The 17,241-nt window shown below is 43.7% G+C and overlaps 1 protein-coding gene across 2 annotated transcripts in view; it reads left to right on the top strand.

Moving 5' to 3' along the window:
- Positions 1–15,640, top strand: part of LOC106569321 (GREB1-like protein) — a 98,797-nt gene extending 83,157 nt beyond the window's left edge. For both annotated transcript variants that reach the window (XM_045694219.1, XM_045694220.1), the window contains exons 27-32: positions 2,583–2,787; positions 3,816–3,981; positions 4,336–4,705; positions 7,822–8,022; positions 13,953–14,091; positions 14,435–15,640. In XM_045694219.1, the coding sequence (XP_045550175.1) occupies positions 2,583–2,787; positions 3,816–3,981; positions 4,336–4,705; positions 7,822–8,022; positions 13,953–14,091; positions 14,435–14,598 (1,245 nt within the window). In that variant the 3' untranslated portion in view covers positions 14,599–15,640. The remainder of the gene's footprint in view (positions 1–2,582; positions 2,788–3,815; positions 3,982–4,335; positions 4,706–7,821; positions 8,023–13,952; positions 14,092–14,434) is intronic.
- The last annotated feature ends 1,601 nt before the right edge of the window (positions 15,641–17,241 follow it).

Here is a 17,241-nt window from a genome sequence, read left to right on the forward strand (position 1 = left end):
CCTTCAGCTTCTGTAATCAGTAGTGCATTTTTTATTGAATTTTTTTATTTCACCTTTATTTAACCAGGTAGGCTAGTTGAGAACAAGTTCTCATTTACAACTGAGACCTGGCCAAGATAAAGCAAAGCAGTTCGACACATACAACAACACAGAGTTACACATGGAATAAACAAAAATATAGTCAATAATACAGTAGAAAAGGTCTATATACAGTGTGTGCAAATGAGGTAAGATAAGGGAAGTAAGGCAATAAATAGGCCATGGTGGCAAAGTAATTACAATATACCTATTAAACACTGGAGTGATAGATGTGCAGAAGATGAGTGTGTAAGTAGAGATACTGGGGTGCAAAGGAGCAAGATAAATAAATAAATACAGTATGGGGATGAGGTAGTTGGATGGGCTATGTACAGGTGCAATGATCTGTGAGCTGCTCTGACAGCTGGTGCTTAAAGCTAGTGAGGGAGATATGAGTCTCCAGCTTCAGTGATTTTTGCAGTTCGTTCCAGTCATTGGCAGCAGAGAACTGGAAGGAAAGGCGGCCAAAGTAGGAATTGGCTTTGGGGGTGACAAGTGAGATATACCTGTTGGAGCGCGTGCTACGGGTGGGTGCTGCTATGGTGACCAGTGAGCTGAGATAAGGCGGGGCTTTACCTAGAAAAGACTTGTAGATTACCTGGAGCCAGTGGGTTTGGCGACGAGTATGAAGCGAGGGCCAGCCAACGAGAGCGTACAGGTCGAAGTGGTGGGTAGTATATGGGGTTTTGGTGACAAAACGGATGGCACTGTGATAGATTGCATCCAATTTGTTGAGTAGCGTGTTGGAGGCTATTTTGTAAATTATATCGCCAAAGTCGAGGATCGGTAGGATGGTCAGTTTTACGAGGGTATGTTTGGCAGCATGAGTGAAGGATGCTTTGTTGCGAAATAGGAAGCCGATTCTAGATTTAATTTAGGATTGGAGATGCTTAATGTGAGTCTGGGAGAAGAGTTTACAGTCTAGCCAGACACCTAGGTATTTATTAGTTGTCCACATATTCTAAGTCAGAACCGTCCAGAGTAGTGATGCTGGACCGGCGGACAGGTGTGGGCAGCGATCGGTTGAAGAGCATGCATTTAGTTTTACTTGCATTGAAGAGCAGTTGGAGGCCACGGAAGGAGAGTTGTATGGCATTAAAGCTCGTCTGGAGGTTAGTTAACACAGTGTCCAAAGAAGGGTCAGAAGTATACAGAATGGTGTCATCTGCGTAGAAGTGGATCAGAGAATCACCAGCAGCAAGAGTGACATCGTTGATGTATACAGAGAAGAGAGTCGGCCCGAGAATTGAACCCTGGGGCACCCCCATAGAGACTGCCAGAGGTCCGGACAACAGGCCCTCCGATTTGACACACTGAACTCTATCTGAGAATTAGTTGGTGAAACCGGCGAGGCGGGAATTTGAGAAACCAAGGCTGTTGAGTCTGCCGATAAGAATGTGGTGATTGACAGAGTCGAAAGCCTTGGCCAGGTCGATGAATACAGCTGTACAGTAATGTCTCTTATCGATAGCGGTTATGATATTGTTTAGGACCTTGAGCGTGGCTGAGGTGCACCCATGACCAACTCTGAAACCAGATTGCATAGCGGAGAAGGTACGGTGGGATTCGAAATGGTCGGTAATCTGTTTGTTAACTTGGATTTCGAAGACCTTAGAAAGGGAGTGTAGGATAGATATAGGTCTGTAGCAGTTTGGGTCTAGAATGTCTCCCCCTTTGAAGAGGGGGATGATCGCGGCAGCTTTCCAATCTTTGGGAATCTCAGACGATACGAAAGACAGGCTAATAATAGGGGTTGCAACAATTTCGGCAGATCATTTTTGAAAGAGAGGGTCCAGATTGTCTAGCCCGGCTGATTTGTAGGGGTCCAGATTTTGCAACTCTTTCGGAACATCAGCTATCTGGATTTGGGGGAAGGAGAAAGGGGGGAGGCTTGGGCGAGTTGCTGTGGGGGGTGCAGTGCAGTTTACCGGGGTAGGGGTAGCCAGGTGGAAGGCATGGCCAGCCGTAGAAAAATGCTTATTGAAATTCTTTATTATAGTGGATTGAGTGTTTCCTAGCCTCAGAGCAGTGGGCAGCTGGGAGGAGGTGCTCTTATTCTCCATGGACTTTAGTGTCCCAGAACTTTTTTGAGTTTGTGCTATAGGATGCCAATTTCTTTTGAAAAAGCTAGCCTTAGCTTTCCTAACTGCATGTTATATGCTTCAGTGAAACAGTGCCATAAGCAACATTTAAGCAACAGCTACAGTAAACAACACCTACAGTAAGCAACAAATACAGTAAGCAACACATTATCAACACAGACACTCACATCATTATGTTACAAGAAGTTGCCACATGTCTCACACAGAGCGAACTATACACTGATGTACCTCTCCTTCTCTCACTTTAGTAGTTTGATGCTAATGAGCCCTGGCCCTAGCCTAGTGGAAGCAGCCTGATCTCATGATAGCTCAGCTCAGCAGTCAGTCTGCTTTACCAGGCTACCTGGGCCCTAGCCAGCTGCACTATGCAACTTTAACTATATCTCTACTTCCTCTCCCCAGGACCCCAGTCTGTTGAAGAGCCCCATCTTCACCCCGACCACGGGGCGTCAGGAGCACGGCCTTTTCAACATTTTCCACGCCATGGAGGGCACCGCCCACCTCCACATCCTGGTGGTCAAGGAGTACGAGATGCAACACTACAGGAAAAAATGGCCCAACCACATCCTGCTGGTGCTGCCAGCCATGTTGAACAGCGCCGGAGTCGGTGAGTGTCTGGGCTCTGCGGTGAAGTTTCCCTTAGGTACAGTTCTAGGATCAGCTTCCCTTCCCACAATCCTAACCTTAACCATTAGTGGGGAAAATACAAAACTGACCCAAGATCAGCGTCTAGGGGCAACCTCACCCCTCATTTAGATAATTCCTCTAATTTCATTGGTCTAGTTCTGTGATCCCTGATTGGAGAGTTGCAGTACTACAGGTTTTTCATCCCATCAATAAGGTGTTTCACTGCTGAGTGGTAGCATTGAGGACCATAGTCATTTGTGATAGAACACTCGGCAAAGAGATCATAGAGTTGCCTTGTGTTGTATAAACTACATTTATGTCTTTCTTTATACACTAATGTATTTTACACTTTTAGTTTGTCCAGTAGCTTATCTCTCTCTGCTGATAGTGATGAATTTATGGCAGTCAGTGTGAACTTCAAGAGACATATTGTATCTTGCCATCTGTTGAGTAAGGCTGTAGTCAGTAGGTGAGAGTTAAATATTACATTAACCAATAGGGCAGGGCCTGGTCAATGAAAACACAAGCAGGCCAGTAGTCTGATATATGGATCCACCAATCAGGTGTGTAGTCTTTATGGATGGACCAATAGTGTTGCAGCACTACAGGCACATGGCACGTGCAGCAATAGGGGCATTAGGTAAAGGGCGAAAAAAACAGGACAGTTCAGCAAGTGGACGGACCAATAAAGTAATAATTAGAATTCAGGTCAAAGCTACTGTGTTCAGACTGTCGTTTGAGTTAGAGCCTTAGAGTTGGAGCTCTGTGGTAGAGCTCTTTGGTTAGTGGTTGGCAAATATTTTTCTGCTGTGTTCATACAATTTGTGAATTTGACTAGAACAAACAAAATAAAATAAAAAGGAATCAGTGGATCTCCACCATCATCATATATGTCATTATGGTCAGAGCCCTGGTCAAAAGTAATGTTCATATTGGGAATAGAGTGCCATTTGGAACGTACCCACTGTCGGTAACATAGCTGTAACATTACTGTTGTCTCTGTCCCAGGGGCAGCTCGGTTCATGATCAAGGAGCTGTCATACCACAACCTGGAGCTGGAGAGGAACCGTCAGGAAGAGCAGGGGGTCAAGAGGCAGGACATCTGGCCCTTCATAGTCATGATGAACGACTCCTGTGTGCTCTGGAACGCACACCAACCCCAGTACAGCAGCAGGTACAGTTTCAAACTCAAACTGGCATGCGCACGCATGCATGCAAGCATATCCTCATGTGTGGCTCAGTTGGTAGAGCATGGCGCTTGCAATGCCAGGGTTGTGGGTTTGATTCCCACTGGGGACCAGTATGAAAAAGTACCAACATGTATGCACTCACTACTGTAAGTCGCTCTGGATAAGAGTGTCTGCTAAATGACTAAAATGTAAAAAATATATATATATATACTCAAAAATATCCTGATTGTTGGCCCATGAATATTGATCTGCAATGAATTCTCAGAAAGAACCATCATTTATCTGGACTACTCTATGAACACCCTTACTAATATCTGTCTCTTCGCTCTCTCCCTCAGTGATATGGCAGACGCAGGGCCCAGTCTGACCAACGTGTCTCTGAAGACGGTGCTGCAGCACATTGAGGCTACTCCTAAGATCTTCCTGTATACCATGTGTGGCACCCGCAAGTGGAGCAGTGGCCTGGCCCGCTGCCTGCCTGCCATGCCCTTCTCCCGATGCCACCTCCATGACTTTGTCATGCTCAATGTGGACCTGACACAGAACCTCCAGTACGACCTTAACAGGTACAGCTGTGAGGAGGTGGACTTCAACCTGAGAGCCAACAGCAGTGGTCTGCTGCTCTGTCGTTTCAACCACTTTAGCCTGATGAAGAAACACATTCCCTTTGGAGGAAACAAGGACTTTCTGGTCAAACCCAAACTCACAGTGAGTTTTCTGCTCCTACTTTTTAGACCAAATCCTTCTTTTAAACTTTTTTTTAATATATACAGTACCAGTCAAAAGTAAGGACACACCTTCTCATTCTAGGGTTTTTCTTTATTTTTATTATTTTCTACATTGTAGAATAATAGTGAAGACATTACTACTACTATGAAATAACTTTGCTAACTGTGCTTTTGTCTGTGCCCAGTAATGTTTGTACCATGGTTTGTGCTGCTATCATGTTGTGCTGCTGCCATGTTGTGATTCTACCGTGTTGCTACCATGTTGTTGTCATGTTGTGTTTCTACCTTGCTGTGTTGTCATGTGTTGCTGCCATGCTATGTTGTTGTCGTAGGTCTCTCGTTATGTAGTGTTGTATTGTCTATCTTGTTGTGATGTGTGTTTTGTCCTATATTTTACATTTCTTTTGGGATTTTTAATCCCAGCCCCCGTCCCCGGAGGGGGCCCTTTAGTAGGCCATCATTGTAAATAAGAATTTGTTCTCAACTGACTTGCTTAGCTAAATAAAGGTAAAATACAAAAATGAAATAACACAAGGAATCATGTAGTAACCAACAAAGTGTTAAACAAATCAAATATATTTTAGATTCTTCAAAGTAGCCACCCTTTGCCTTGATAACAGCTTTTCACACTCTTGGCATTCTCTCAAGCAACTTCATGAGGAATGCTTTTCCAACAGTCTTGAAGGAGTTCCCACATATGCTGAGCACTTATTGGCTGCTTTTCCTTCACTCTGCGGTCCAACTCATCCCAAACAATCTCAATTGGGTTGAGGTCGGATGATTGTGGAGGCCAGGTCATCTGATGCAGCACTCCATCACTCTCTTTGGTTAAATAGCCCTTACACAGCCTGGAGGAGTATTTTGGGTCATTGTCCTGTTGAAAAACAAATGATAGTCCCACTAAGCGCAAACCAGATGGGATGGCGTATCGCTGCACAATGCTGGTTAAGTATGCCTTGAATTCTAAATAAATCACTGACAGTGTCACCAGCAAAGCACCGTCACACCTCCTCCTCCATGCTTCACGATGGGAACCACACATGCGGAGATCATCTGTTCACCGACTCTGCATCTCACAAAGACATGGTGATTGGAACCAAAAATCTCCAACTTGAACTCATCAGACCAAAGGACAGATTTCCACCGGTCTAATGTCCATTGCTCTTGTTTCTTGGCCAAGCAAGTCTCTTCTTCTAATCAAGTTTAGCATTGTTTTTTTCAGCAATTTGATAATGAAGGCCTGATTCACGCCTTCTCCTCTGAACAGTTGATGTTGATGTGTCTGTTACTTGAACTCTGTGAAGCATTTATTTCGGCTGCAATCTAATGTTCAGTCAACACTAATGAACGTATCCTCTGCAGCAGAAGTAACTCTGGGTCTTCCTTTCCTGTGGTGGTCCTCATGAGAGCCAGTTTCATCATAGCGCTTGATGCTTTTTGCGACTGCACTTTCAAAGTTCCTGACATTTTCTGTATTGACTGACCTTCATGTCTTAGAGTAATGATGGACTGTCGTTTCTCTTTGCTTATTTGAGCTGTTCTTGCCATAATATGGACTTGGTCTTTTACCAAATTGGGCTATCTTCTGTATACCAACTCTACCTTGTCACAACACAACTGATTGGCTCAAATGCATTAAGAAGGAAAGAAATTCCACAAATGAACTTTTAACAAGGCACACCTGTTAATTGAAATGCATTCCAGGTGACTACCTCATGAAGCTGGTTGAGAGAATGCCAAGCGTGTTCAAAGCTGTCATCAAGGTAAAGGGTTGCTACTTTGAAGAATCTCAAGTATAAAATATTTTTTTATTTCTTTAACATTTGTTGGGTTACTACATGATTCCATATGTTTTATTTCACTCTGCTCTGTCATATCCTCACATGGTCTCTCCTATCATTGCTATGCAGACGACACACAATTCATCTTCTCCTTTGCCCCTTCTGATAACCAGGCGGCGAATCGCATCTCTGCATGTCTGTCAGACATATCAGTGTGGATGACGGATCACCACCTCAAGCTGAACCTCGGCAAGACGGAGCTGCTCTTCCTCCCGGGGAAGGACTGCCCGTTCCATGATCTCGCCATCACGGTTGACAACTCCCTTGTGTCCTCCTCCCAGAGTGCTAAGAACCTTGGCGTGATCCTGGACAACACCCTGTCGTTCTCCACTAACATCAAGGCGGTGACCCGATCCTGTAGGTTCATGCTCTACAACATTCGCAGAGTACGACCCTGCCTCACACAGGAAGCGGCGCAGGTCCTAATCCAGGCACTTGTCATCTCCCGTCTGGATTACTGCAACTCGCTGTTGGCTGGGCTCCCTGCCTGTGCCATTAAACCCCTACAACTCATCCACAACGCCGCAGCCCGTCTGGTGTTCAACCTTCCCAAGTTCTCTCACGTCACCCCGCTCCTCTGCTCTCTCCACTGGCTTCCAGTTGAAGCTCGCATCCGCTATAAGACCATGGTGCTTGCCTACGGAGCTGTGAGGGGAACGGCACCTCCATACCTTCAGGCTCTGATCAGGCCCTACACCCAAACAAGGGCACTGCGTTCATCCACCTCTGGCCTGCTGGCCCCCCTACCTCTGAGGAAGCACAGTTCCCGCTCAGCCCAGTCAAAACTGTTCGCTGCTCTGGCACCCCAATGGTGGAACAAGCTCCCTCACGACGCCAGGACAGCGGAGTCAATCACCACCTTCCGGAGACACCTGAAACCCCACCTCTTTAAGGAATACCTGGGATAGGATAAAGTTATCCTTCTAACCTCCCCCCCTTAAAATATTTAGATGCACTATTGTAAAGTGGTTGTTCCACTGGATATCATAAGGTGAATGCACCAATTTGTAAGTCGCTCTGGATAAGAGCGTCTGCTAAATGACTTAAATGTAATGTAAATGTAAATTTCATAGCTTTGATGTATACATTATTATTCTACAATGTAGAAAATAGTAAAAATAAAGAAAAACCTTGGAATGAATAGGTGTGTCTAAACGTTTGACTGGTATTGTACATAATATAGTGTGTTTGTATGTGCCTGAATATGTCTGAAACACAGTCAGTCACCCTAACCTCCACCCTGCTCCCCCTCTAGGTGATGGAGAATCCAGCCCCCATCAGCCCGTACCAGTATGTCTGTGCCCCAGACAGTGATCACACCCTCCTGGCTGCCCCGGCTCAATTCCTCCTAGAGAAGTTCCTCCAAAGCTGCAGCCACAGACTGTTCCCCAAGGCAATACAGAACAACAGCAACCCTGTGCTGTCCATAGACAGTTTCCTCAACATAGGCTCTGAGGTAAGATCTAGACGGCTACCTCAACATAGGCTCTGAGGTAAGATCCATAGACGGCTACCTCAACATAGGCTCTGAGGTAAGATCCATAGACGGCTACCTCAACATAGGCTCTGAGGTAAGATCCATAGACGGCTACCTCAACATAGGCTCTGAGGTAAGATCCATAGACGGCTACCTCAACATAGGCTCTGAGGTAAGATCCATAGACGGCTACCTCAACATAGGCTCTGAGGTAAGATCCATAGACGGCTACCTCAACATAGGCTCTGAGGTAAGATCCATAGACGGCTACCTCAACATAGGCTCTGAGGTAAGATCCATAGACGGCTACCTCAACATAGGCTCTGAGGTAAGATCCATAGACGGCTACCTCAACATAGGCTCTGAGGTAAGATCCATAGACGGCTACCTCAACATAGGCTCTGAGGTAAGATCCATAGACGGCTACCTCAACATAGGCTCTGAGGTAAGATCCATAGACGGCTACCTCAACATAGGCTCTGAGGTAAGATCCATAGACGGCTGCCTCAACATAGGCCCTGAAGTAAGATTTCTTGCAGTAAGTTTCTTGCAATAAAATTCTGTGATTTTAAAGAATATTTCTCTCCAAACTTTGAATCCTAAAAGATGGAGATGTCAGATTTGTCTAAAATCCTAATTTGTCTAAAACCCTTATTCATGTCCTCATTACATGTAGCGCCAAAAGACCAGTCATAATCTGTAAAGTTCTCTACTTTTGATAGATTTAAAGAGACAATATTGGAATCACCTTGGTCACAACCATAAACTGTCAACTCCGTCTGCCTGATAGATTAAGATAGAATATGAATTTTGGTTAAAATATGTTACATGTAATTAGGTTTTGGAGTCATAAAGCTACTGAAGAAAAACAAAATTGTTGCTTTGTATACCACTTGAATGAAGAAGAACATTTTTATTTTTGTCAACTCTGTAAAACATCAACTCCGTCAGATTTCTGTCTAATGTCAACTTTGTAAAACATCAACTCCGTCAGATTTCTGTCTAATGTCAACTCTGTAAAACATCAACTCCGTCAGATTTCTGTCTAATGTCAACACCGTCAGAGTGCTGCAAGATCTGATAGAAGGGTTGTTTTTATTGGGGATTTTGAAATGAATCATTCTCCATATTTTACAAATGTTTGTATTGAACTTTTATTTTTTGAGGCAAAAATATGTCTGTTTTCAATATCTATTGTCAACTCCGTCAGTGGCTTGTCAATTCCATCACTGATGGTGAGATATCGTTTTTTTGTAAATATTCAGAAAAAATATTAGAATTACTGTTCTGCAACATTTGCTGTTGAAGTATTTGCTGTTCTAGGTATAAGGGATAATATTTGCTTTATAAATGTTGTTTTATGTTCTAAACCTAGAAAAACATGCCAAAATTCTAACAAAATACAGGTATAAAACAAAACAAAAAGACGTTTGGAGATTTGTATTCCATATTTGAATAATCTAAAATTAGAATTAAACAATCAAGGCCTTTAAACACTTGTTGGATAATAATTGTAAAAATGAAATGCCTTTTATGGTGTCTGATGGAGTTGACATGAATCCAGTTAGTTGATAAAAAATAAATAATAATAATTAGGAGGTTGTTCCTATACATGGTGTGATGGCTAATACTTTGGTCAATCACAATATAGTTAAGATTGTCCCATCTTTTAAGAATCCCTGAGTTCTAAAACAGCCAAAAAAATCTGAGCCTCGTTTCAAAATGTGTAAAATAGCATGAGATTCTCTGTAAAACTTCACGTTTTTTCTCTCTGGCCTATGGGGAGGGTGTTTAACATAGGCCCTGAGGTAAGATTTAGTCAGTTACCTCAACATAGGCCCTGTATTAGCTGAGATATTTTGAAAAAGGGGTGAAGAGAATGTGAAAATCTTAAGATTTGTGTTACAGCTTGAATTTAAAATAGATTAAATATAAATGTTTGGTCACTGGCCTATACACAATACCCTTACAATGTCAAAGTGGTGTGTGTGTGTGTGTGTGTGTGTGTGTGTGTGTGTGTGTGTGTGTGTGTGTGTGTGTGTGTGTGTGTGTGTGTGTGTGTGTGTGCCACCGTACTCCGGTGCTAACCTTGTCAAAATATTCTCCACTGCTGTGCTCGTTATCGAGGCCACTGGGCACTCGTCCTTCGACTATTTCAAACTCGAACGGGTCACTTCCCTAGATAACCGCGTCTAGGAAGGTTGTTAGCCTACTCAGCTATAAGACATGAGATTTGGATTGCCTCCCCTAGGCATTCCTCTCCCCTGGTATTGCTGGCATGCTACAAGCTAGCTGCCACTGTGTGTCATCAGCTAGTTTACTAACTCCACCTAGCTGCCACTGTGTGTTGTCAGCTTGGCTTACCAAACGACGGCCATTCGTGCGTGTTTCACATTAATAAGCCTATGTGATATCTCTCCTAAACATGATATCTCTGCTGCTCCAGCCCTGTGGTCATAGCTAGGCTCACCCTAAATTGTTTGGCAGGTGCTGTACAATTCCTGCCAGATTATTGAAGCTCTCTACCTTTACTCTATATTGTGGTAGTTGTAATACAGTCTCCAGTTACTATTATATTAGTTAATTTCATTAATCAGTTTATTGCATAAGAAATATTTTATTTGTTTATTTTATATATTTTTTCTTCACATTCTGAGAGAACACTGAACATGCATGTGCAAGTAGAAGATGGTCATGACCTGTGCCCCGCCTGCCTAAGCGTTGGCCACCTGTATGAGGCCCTTGCTGAACCCAGCATTAACTGCACCATTATGCCTGTGAAAGTAAGTGAGCGGGGTTAGTCAGAATTGACAGCCTGGTTTTCACAGATAATTTACCTGCGTTATTCGCCTGGATCCACCCAGGGCGACCAAAAGAGCTAAAGCCCACGAAACTGATGGCTTTCACGTTCCTGTTTTTCCAGAACACAGGCTTTTTCTGCAGTTCACCATCCAAAGCCAGGCACACCAGTTTGCGATATTACCCTTCGGCCTCTCCCTGGCTCCTTGCATCTCCACAAGATGTGTGAGTGCAGCCCTGATCTCCCTCCACCTACAGGGGATCAAGATCCTTCCTTACTTTGACGACTGGCTCATCTGCTCCCCCTCTCGCGAGTTTGCGGCCGAGAACAAAGCGCTGACACTGACCCACCTTACCATGAACAACAAAAAGAGCAACTTAACACCAAGCCAAAAGGTCACCTTTATTGGTATAGCTCTGAACTCCTGTACTATCAGGGCATGTAAACAACTCAGCGTGTGAACAGCATTTTGGTTCTGCAATTTTGCAGTTGAATGAGTGGTGAAGGTACGAACGTTCCGACAACTGATGGGCACGCTCACGGCGGCCTCCAGGGTGACACTGTTAGGCCTCCTGTCTTTAAGACCACTACAAGTGTGGTTTAATGACCTCCGCTTGGACCCCAAGAGGGACAGAAACACCAAAATGCAGGTGACATGGGCATACTACTCTACTCTGCGGCCATGGAGGAAGAGAATCTACCTGACTACAGATGTCCCTCTTGGATCAATTCCGGTAAGGCGGGAACTGACGACCGACGCTTCACTAACAGGCTGGGGAGCACTGTGGCAACACAGGTCTGTATCGGGAGAGTGGCTCCCCCGCTGGAGAAAAGTGCACATCAACGTGCTAGAACTTCAGACAGTTTACTTAGCCCTGAATCACTTTCTGCCGGATCCTGATACAATCAGACAATACACTGACAGTGTTCCACATCAATCATCAAGGGGGAATGAGGTGGCCCAACAACTTCTGACATGGGCCCTACGAGCCATTCATCTCCCAGGCAAGGTGAACGAGGTGGCGGACTTCTTGTCGTGACAGAAACCGACACCGGGAGAATGGAGACTTCACCCGCAAGTAGTGAAGATGATATGGCAGCGGTTTGGAACTGAACATGTGGACCTGTCTGGGCGACAACTTGGGATCTGCGACTAGTATTGGAGGCTTTGATGAAACCTCCCTTCGAACATACGGAGGAGTCAGACATAAAATGGTTACCTCTGAAAACGGCTTTCCTCTTAGCTATTTCATCAGCGAAACGTGGGAGTGAGCTCCATGCACTCTCTGAGTCCTGTCTGCATACCATGGAAGGCCTTATGGCCCTATCCAGCCTTTTGCCTAAATGTATCACCCCTTCACATCAAGCCATCGAGCTGGCGGCCTACTTCCCTCACTCCTTTCCAGAATGCGGAGGAGGAGCGAGCATATCTCCAGTGTCCAGTCCGTTCCCTCAAATGCTATATGCAAGGCTTGGAGCACTACAGGAAATCAGACCAGCTGTTTCTGTGCTTCGTTGGGAAGTCAAAAGGCCTTGCATTGTCCAAACAGAGGCTTTCTCACTGGGTTGTGGATGTCATTGCTCAGGCCTACAAGGGTATAGGGCTCCCTGTCCCAGAAAGTGTGATATGTTACTGGACCAGAAGTGTTGTCACATCTTGGGCTGCACTGAGAGGCGTCCCCCTGAATGAGATATGCACAGCTGCTGCCTGGTCATCGCCCTGCACGTTCTCAAGATTTTACAAGGTCAATGTCGCATCTAGCAACAACATGGGGTCTGCCATTCTTCCAGTGTCACTGCCACATTAATCAGAGGTTAGTAGTGCTATTCCTTGTTGGTATGAATACTGACAGTCTTCCAAGTATTTGTAGAACCATAGTTACATTCGTAACTTCCGTTCTATTTCATACATATAAAACAGAATTTACCAATGTAACTATGGTTCTACAAACACCTGGAAGACCGTCAGTACTTTCCTGTCACTCTGAATCTTTGGGAGAGAAGATTCTCTAAAACAGTGTGTGGTCTGACATACAGTTTTATATGAACCGTGGGGGCACGTCACCGTATTAGTCACTTTATTAATATTATTATTCAGCCTGCGCGGAGATTGAGAGATATAATCCATACTTTCAAATGTATTGATGGTCTTCCAGGTATTCGTAGAACCATAGATACTTCAGTTTTTCAGGATAAAAAGGAAACAGAATGGAGCTAAGCACAGGCAAAGTACTAGAGGAAAACCTGGTTCAGTCTGCTTTCCAAAAGACACTGGGAGATTAATTCATGTTTCAGCAGGATAATAACCTAAACAACACAGGAGCTGCTTACCAAGAAGACAGTGAATGTTCCTTAGTGGCTGTGGTACAGTTTTGACTTAAATCTACTTGAAAATCTATGGCAAGACTTGAAAATGGTTGTCTAGCTATGATTATCAACCAATTATTTGCCAGAGCTTGAAGAATTATGAAAAGAATAGTGGGCAAAATGTTGCACAATCCAGGTGTGGAAAGCTTTTAGAGACTTACCCAGAAAGACTCACAGCTGTAATCGCTGCCAACGGTGCTTCTACAAAGTATTGACCCAGGGGTGTGAATACTTATGTAAAGTAGATATTTCTGTATTGTATTTTAAATACATTTGCAAAAATGTCAAAAAACACGTTTTGAATTACTGTCATTGTGGAGTATTGTGTGTAGATGGGTGAGACAAAAACTATATAATCCATTTTGAATTCAGTCTGTAACACAACATGTGGAATAAGTCAAGGGGTATGAATATTTTCTGCAAATGTTCTGCAAATGTTGCACAATCCAGGTGTGGAAGGCTTTTAGAGACTTACCTAGAAAGAGTCACAGCTGTAATTGCTGCCTAATTTGATTCTAACATGTAGAACATGTAAGGGGAATTAATACTTTCTGAAGGCCAAATCGTGTCCAACTCATGCATTGATTTCTGCAAAATACATTTATTGTAAAAATGTTAAGTCAAGCACAGGTTTTAAGAATTTTTCGTATAGGATTTGGACAATTGGAATGATTCCATGTTCCCATGATAAAACATCATGACTGAGATGGTGGAGATGTCACTGTGCTTTCTGCATCCCCAGGTGTCAGTATGCTACTTCAGCTCCAGGCCACACTCCTCTAACCTGGACCACCAGGGTCTGGTCTTCAGCGGCCTGCTGCTCTACCTGTGTGACTCCTTCGTTGTCTCTGGCCTCCTCAAGAAGTTTCACTTCCTCAAAGGTAACTAATGCTATTTTCTATGTTGTGTTTTGTTAGCCCTTATGCAAAGTTAAGTGTAACCTCATCCATAGTTTCGGAACCATGAAAGGTTTGACCAATGTAATGTCTGTGAGGCCTAGGGCTATTAATCTTCAATTCAATTCACTCGATCAATACCACCTTTCTGACTGGTTCTCTGACCTCTGATTATAATCTTTTCCAATATATACATCCAAAATGACATATACTGTATAATGAACCATACAACAATACACGTATATACACGTATATACAGTAGGAAAACAATGACACCTTTCTGATTGGTTCCAGACCTATGACCTCTGACCCCTGACCTTGTCCCTAGGTGCCACATTGTGTGTGATCTGCAGGGACCGTAACTCTCTGCGTCAGACCATCATGCGGCTGGAGTTGGAGGACGAGTGGCAGTTCCGCCTGAGGGATGAGTTCCAGACGGCCAACTGCAGCGAGGACCGCCCCCTCTACTTTCTCACCGGACGCCATGTTTAACCCTGAGACTGATGCCAGACCTGCCCAGCTGCCCTCCTGTTCCATAGACCCCAACCAGGCAGAAGGATAACCACCAACCACTGATCTCAGACCAGTTAACAATCACAATTATTCTCTGTCTGTCAGAGGATACAATCACTATTCTCAGATCTGTTCAGCCGACCTCCTGTCACACAGACCCTAATCAAACAGGAGGATAGCATCTGATCTCAGACCACTTAACAAGCACAACAATTCTCTGTATGTCAGGAGATCAGAGAGATGTATTGGGTCACACCCAGGCCCCAAGTGCCCTGTATGGACACGTGGTCATCATCAATGTGGATGTAACTTCTCCTATATGCTCCTCTACCACGCTGCACTATGTTCGGAACAGAATTGTTCAGCCAGAGACTCTTAAATAAGACTTGTGTTGGAGTCTGTCCCTGATCTGAGCCTGTTTGAACCTGTTTGTACTTTTTTATTTGCTGATGTATTTTCTTTCTGCAAAAGATACTCTCATCATTGATAATGGGACTTAAAATATTGTAAAAACTCAGATTGTAAACGTGGAGCTGTGACGAACGCAATTCTTGTTGGTATGTCCTGTCATGGACGTACACTTTATCTCAGGGTTTTTAAAGTGAGAGGCAACAACGAGTATTCCGTCACTAGCTACTGTGTCGATTGTTGTTACTTATTACCCATTATAAACTGGGTGGTTTATAATATATCAGACCGTATACCACGGGGTATAACAAAACATGTATTTTTACTGCTCTAATTACATTGGTAACCAGTTTATAATGGCAATAAGGCTCCTCAGGGTTTTTGGTATATGGTATCCAGGAACTCCGCGTTGCGTTGTGCATTAGAACAGCCCAAAGCCGTGGTATATATCGGCCATATACCACACCCCCTTGGGTCTTATTGCTTAATTGTAATGTTGTTGATACCCCAAAATATCACCCACAGAAGACATCCACATCTGCACCTTGCCCTTAACCTCCTCTACTCTCCTCACTTCTCCTCTCAAATCAAATACAATTTTATTTGTCACATACGCCGAATACCAGATGTAGACCTTACTGTGAAATGCTTACTTACAAGCCCTTAAAACCTCTTTGGGAAAGGCGGGCCGCTGGCGGGACACCTCGACAACATCCGGTGAAATTGCGGAGCGCGTAATTCAAACTACAGAATTATAAATATTTTACTTTCATAAAATCACAAGTGTAATACATCAAAATAAAGGTTAACTTCTTGTTAATCCAGCCGCTGTGTCAGATTTTAAAAAGGCTTTATGGCGAAAGCACACCATGCGATTATCTGAGGACAGTGCCCCGCATACAAAACCTTGAAAAACATATTTCAACCAGGCATGTGCGACACGAAAGTCAGAAATAGCGATATAATAAATGCCTTACCTTTGATGATCTTCTTCTGTTGGCACGCCAAAAGGTCCCAGTTACATCACAAATGGTCCTTTTGTTCGAAACTGTCCTTCTTTATATCCATAAAAACTCAGTTTAGCTGGCGTGCTTCAGTCAATAATCCACCCAGTTTCCCTCCCTCAAAATACATACAAAATGAATCCCAAACGTTACTAATAAACTTTTCCAAACAAGTCAAACAATGTTTATAATCAAACCTTAGGTACCCTAATACGTAAATAAATGATAACATTTTAGACGGAGAATCGTTATTGTCTTTACCGGAGAAAAATACCAAAGAATGCGCTCTCATTCATGCTCTTGGAAACACTACAGCCAAAATGGGAGCAACCTAGAAAAACTACAATTTCTGGCTCATTTTTCCAAAAACCAGCCTGAAACTCTTTCTAAAGACTGTTGACATCTAGTGGAAGCCCTAGGAACTGCAATCTGGGAGGATTTCGCCTTATAATAAAAGTGACAGCCATTGAAAACAGTGGTAGGCTGAATTTCTTTGGGGGGGATGGTTTGTCCTCGGGGTTTTGCCTGCCATATCAGTTCTATTATACGCACAGACATTATTTTAACAGTTTTAGAAACTTTAGAGTATTTTCTATCCAAATCTACCAATTATATGCATATCCTAGCTTCTGGGCCTGAGTAACAGTTTACAGAGTAACAGTTTACTTTGGGCACGCTTTTCATCAGGATGTCAAAATACTGCCCCCTACCCCAAACAAGTTTTAACTCCTTCTTGAACTGCATTGTTGGATAAGAAAATATTTACTAAATAAACTAAAGTAAAAAATTATAAAAAGTAACACGAACAATAACGAGGCTATATAGAGGGGGTACCGGTACTGAGTCAATGTGCGGGGGTACAGGTTAGTCGGGGTAATTTGTACATGTAGGTATGGGTAAAGTGACTATGCATAGATAATAGACAGTGACGTAGCAGCAGTGAAGAAAACTAATGGAAGGGGGGGGGTTGGCAATGTAAATAGTCCAGGTGGCCATTTGATTAATTGTTCAGCAGTCTAATGGCTTGGGGTAGAAGCTGTTAAGGAGCCTTTTGGTCCAAGACTTGGTGCTCCGGTACCGCTCCAGTCATAGACTTGGGTGACTGGAGTCTTTGACAATTTTTAGGGCCTTTCTCTGACACCGCCTAGTATATAGGTTTTGCATGGCAGGAAGCTTGGCCCCAGTGATGTACTGGGCCGTATGCAATACC

This window comes from Salmo salar, chromosome ssa14, assembly GCF_905237065.1.
Source record: "Salmo salar chromosome ssa14, Ssal_v3.1, whole genome shotgun sequence".
Lineage (NCBI taxonomy): Eukaryota > Metazoa > Chordata > Actinopteri > Salmoniformes > Salmonidae > Salmo > Salmo salar.